Source organism: Gekko japonicus, unplaced genomic scaffold, assembly GCF_001447785.1.
Source record: "Gekko japonicus isolate JY-2015 unplaced genomic scaffold, Gekko_japonicus_V1.1 scaffold4054, whole genome shotgun sequence".
Taxonomy (NCBI): Eukaryota; Metazoa; Chordata; class Lepidosauria; order Squamata; family Gekkonidae; genus Gekko; species Gekko japonicus.
The window spans coordinates 40,695-44,928 of record NW_015177139.1 but is presented as its reverse complement, the minus strand read 5'-3'; the positions used below and the strand labels follow the sequence as shown (position 1 = coordinate 44,928).

The 4,234-nt window shown below is 46.1% G+C and overlaps 1 protein-coding gene across 1 annotated transcript in view; it reads right to left on the bottom strand.

Moving 5' to 3' along the window:
- The window catches only part of ATP6V1G1 (ATPase, H+ transporting, lysosomal 13kDa, V1 subunit G1), an 8,307-nt gene extending 4,851 nt beyond the window's left edge, over nucleotides 1-3,456 (bottom strand). The window contains exon 1 of the mRNA XM_015428340.1: nucleotides 3,255-3,456. Within this exon, the coding sequence (XP_015283826.1) occupies nucleotides 3,255-3,336 (82 nt within the window). The 5' untranslated portion in view covers nucleotides 3,337-3,456. The remainder of the gene's footprint in view (nucleotides 1-3,254) is intronic.
- Nucleotides 3,457-4,234: the final 778 nt, after the last annotated feature.

Sequence of the window (4,234 nt, the reverse complement as noted above, 5' to 3'; positions counted from 1 at the left end):
TTCATTGAGTGCCCATGAGTTCTTGTACTGTGAGAAAGGGAGAAAAGTACTTCTTTTTCTACCTGCTCTATCCCATGCATAATCTTGTAAACCTCGATCATGTCACCCCTCAGTAGTTATTTCTCCAAGCTGAAGAGCCCCAAGTGCTTTACCCTTTCTTCATAGGGAAAGTGTTCCAACCCTTTTATCGTTCTAGTTGCCCTTTTCTGCACTTTTTCTAATGCTATAATTTCCTTTTGGAGGTGTGGTGACCAGAACTGTACACAGTATTCCAAATGAGGTCGCACCATCAATTTATACAGGGGCATTATTATACTGGCTGATTTGTTTTCAATTCCCTACCTAATAAACCCCAGCATAACGTTGGCCTTTTTTATTGCAATCACAGACCGTCTCGACATTTTCAGTGAGTTATCTACTATGACTCCAAGATCTGTCTTGGTCAGTCTCTGCCAGTTCGGGCCCCATCAACGTGTATGTATACTTAGGATATTTGGCCACAATGTACATCACTTTGCACTTGGCCACACTGAACCCCATTTGCCACATTGTCAACCACTTGCCCATTCTCGACAGATCCCTTTGGAGTGCCTCACAATCCTCCCTGGTTCTCACCACCCTGAACAATTTCGTGTCATCCACAAATTTAGCCATTTCACTGCTTACTCCCAACTCCAAATCATTAATGAACAAGTTAAAAAGCATCGGATCGAGTACTGATCCCTGTGGTACCCCACTGCTTACCACTCTCCACTGAGAAAATTGCCCATTTATACTCACTCTCTGTTTCATATTAATTTGCCAGTTTTTGATCCACAAGAGGACTTGTCCTTTTATCCCATGACTATTAAGCTTACTTAGAATCCTTTGATGAGGAACTTTATCAAAAGCTTTCTGAAGTCAAGGTAAATAACATCTATTGGGTCCCCCTTGCCCACATGTGTGTTCACCCCCTCAAAGAACACTAACAGGTTAGTGAGACAAGATCTTCCCTTACAGAACCCATGCTGAGTCTGCCTCAATAGTTTTTGTTCATCAATGTGCTTACTAATTCTCTCCTTAATAACAGTTTTCACCAGCTTACCCGGTATTGACGTTAGACTGACTGGCCTGTAATTTCCCGGATCTCCTCTGGAACCCTTTTTAAAGATGGGAGTGACATTAGCTACCTTCCAGTCCTCGGGAATGGAGACACATTTTAATGAAAGATTACATATTTTTGCCAGGAGATCCACACGTTCACATTTGAGTTCTTTCAGAACTCCCGGATGTATGCCATCTGGGCCTGGTGATTTATCAGTTTTTAAGTTTTCTATCAGTCGTAGGACCTCCTCTCTTGTCACCTCAATCTGACTCAGGTCTTTCAACACCCCTCCTGAAATCAGTGGTTCTGGAGTGGGCAAGCACTTCTCATCTTCCACAGTGAAAACAGAGGCAAAAAATGTACTCTCTGGCCACAGCTAAAGAATCCTGGGTAGCAGGTCAGGAGGAAAATCTGCCTCTAATCTTTGAAAACCACTGCCACTCAGGACAGATAGCACTAGATGGGCCAATGGTCTGACAATTTTCATATTTCCCAACCCATTCCTTCTATTCATACCCTAAACAGCTGCCTCCACCATATACAGATGACAAATCTCTCATCACAATTTCAGAGCTAGCTGTCTCATCCCTTCCTTTCCACTCATCCAACTTGAGTCAAGTCCCAATCCGTTCTGTGCATTATTTCCTCCACTGATACCCCTCCAAAGTTCTCCTTTCTCATTTTATTCTTCCACACTATTCCAACAACACTCTTCTAGAACTTAAAGCAACGCACCCTTTCCTTCCAGTTACCCAATTAAGCAGAGAAGACCTCCATGTTCTAACACTGACCTAGATTCCCATCATGCAAACCATGCTCTATTCCTGATTGACCTCCTACCCAAAAGCAACAACAAGCCTCCTATCTAAACAGAGTGAATCCATGATATCCTCAGTTCAAATCTTGCTTCTGATGACTTAGGAAAACTGCCTTCTTAGCTCTCCTTCTTTCCTCCCGCCCCCCCATTTACAATATTGGGACAACGCAGGCCAGCCGTACAAGGCTGTTATAAGGATGACAAAACAGCATAGGAGGTGCTAAATACTACAAGTGCTAAATGAACACTATTAGTTGGATTTTTCACTTTTTTGAATTTTACAAGGAAAGCCCCTCAGCAGGTACTTTCCTATGAGAGCTCATCTCACAATAAAACCTATCATTAAGGTGTCACAAAACATTTTGCTGCAATTCATCAGCAGAAATGTATAAAACTGGGTGACAAAGTTGCAGTCCCTTTCCACACTTACTGTTGGAAAGTCCCACTGTTTGCAGCACAGTTTTTCAGCAGAGTTATCAGTATAATAACAGCGATGATGACAAACTGTTTATGCAACACTTTCAAATGTTTAAAACCCTTCATATACATAGTTCAGCTGTTATCACTGCAGGACAGGGGAGCTAAATCCAAGTGTGTGAATGTTTGTAAACTGCCATATGCAGTCTGACCCTACAGAGGTTCGACAGATAAACAGCACAGATGGATCATGGCACAGATGGATCATGGCACAATCATATAAATACATGTAACTGCCTTGCAACATTGGTCCACTTTGCTCAGTACATCTATCCTGACTTACAGGCCCTTCTTTGGCTACTGCCCAAGATCTTTGGCTTGCAGATACCAGGGGCTGGACCCCAAACGTTCTTTAATACTCCTAGCAAGTCGAAAAGCAGCACAGGAAGTCAAGAAAATCATCTCTCTGCTGTAGTGACCTTCTATTTACAGGGATTTTAAAAAATGCACGCAGACACTGGAAGCTAAATCCACCCCCTCCCCATCTGAAGAGGCCATAATAAGGTTTTAAAACATCAAGGCTCTGCCCCTCCGTTTTCCTGCACAGGGAGAGGAGTCAATGGGGCATGATAATTAAGAGCATTGGTCTACTCTAGGGCCAAGGCGAGCCATGCTCAAATCCTCACTCCGCCATAATGATGATGATGATTGATAATAATGAACCTGGCCGGGTGACCCTAAGTGCAATTCGTTCTCTCTCCACTCAGTCCATCTCACAGGGTTGTTGCGATTAAAAGGGGGGGGGGGAGACAAATACGTATGCCATCCTAAAACGCCTTGGAGGAAGAGTGGGGGGGTGGAATAAAGCGACAGAGACAAATATACGTGAGCCGAGCCCCTTTCCCCTCCCTGCCCGCCGCTCCCTCGCTCGCTCACTCTTGCGGGCCTCAGCGACCTTCTCGGCGGCCCTCTTCTCGGCCTGCAGCAGCTGCTGGATGCCCTGCGACTGGCTAGCCATGGCTGGCAGCAACGTCGGCTCGGAGTCGCGGCGCCCCCCTGCAGCTCCTGCCGGCCCTTCCGCTCCGCGCTCCGGACCCTCCGCAGCTGACTTGGCAAGAATGACCACGGGGCAGGCGGTCAGCTGATCTGTCACGTGACGGGAGGCGCGCGGGCGGCGCCCTCACCACTGGCCGCGCCCCTTCCCGCTCTCCGCTTTCTCTCTTCCCGTAGAGTTTAGGGGAAAGACGGGCGCCTAGCCGTGACATGCGGGACGTCGCTCTAGGACACGACGCGTCTATGGCGAAAGCGGAGAAGAGCCGCAAGCTCTTCCGCGTGCCTATAGAAAACGAGATGGGTGGCTTCCCCCCCCCCCTTTAGCATTTTGTGTCGCTCTTTTGCCGGACATCTCGATCGTGCAAGAAACCTCCTTCCCTCCCTCTGGATTGGGCAATGGGAGATTAAAGGGGGGGGAGCGGGGAAATATACCGGTTTGCATCAGGAGTTTTGCCTGTAGCCTTCCACCCAATCTCTATTTTAAATGGTTAAATTGTTAAACTCCTTAGTTTTGTTTAAAATTGGTAGATTATTAGTTAGAGGACTAAATTACTAGATTTTGTATTTGTATAATAAAAATCTGGGACGTACTAAAACTAAGGACAGCGATTGCCCATAGGGAATGCATGAGTGCCCATAGAGAATAATGGAGAGTAGGCTTGCCCAGAGGGGATAGTGCAGTACACCATTGCCAATAGAGAATCCATGATTGCCCATAGGGAATAATGGAGAGGTCGCTGGCCCATAGGGAATAATGGAGTACATAATTGCCAATAGAGAATCCATGATTGCTCATAGGGACATAATTGCCAACAGAGAATCCATGATTGCCCAAAGGCAATATTGCCCAGAGGTCATTCCTG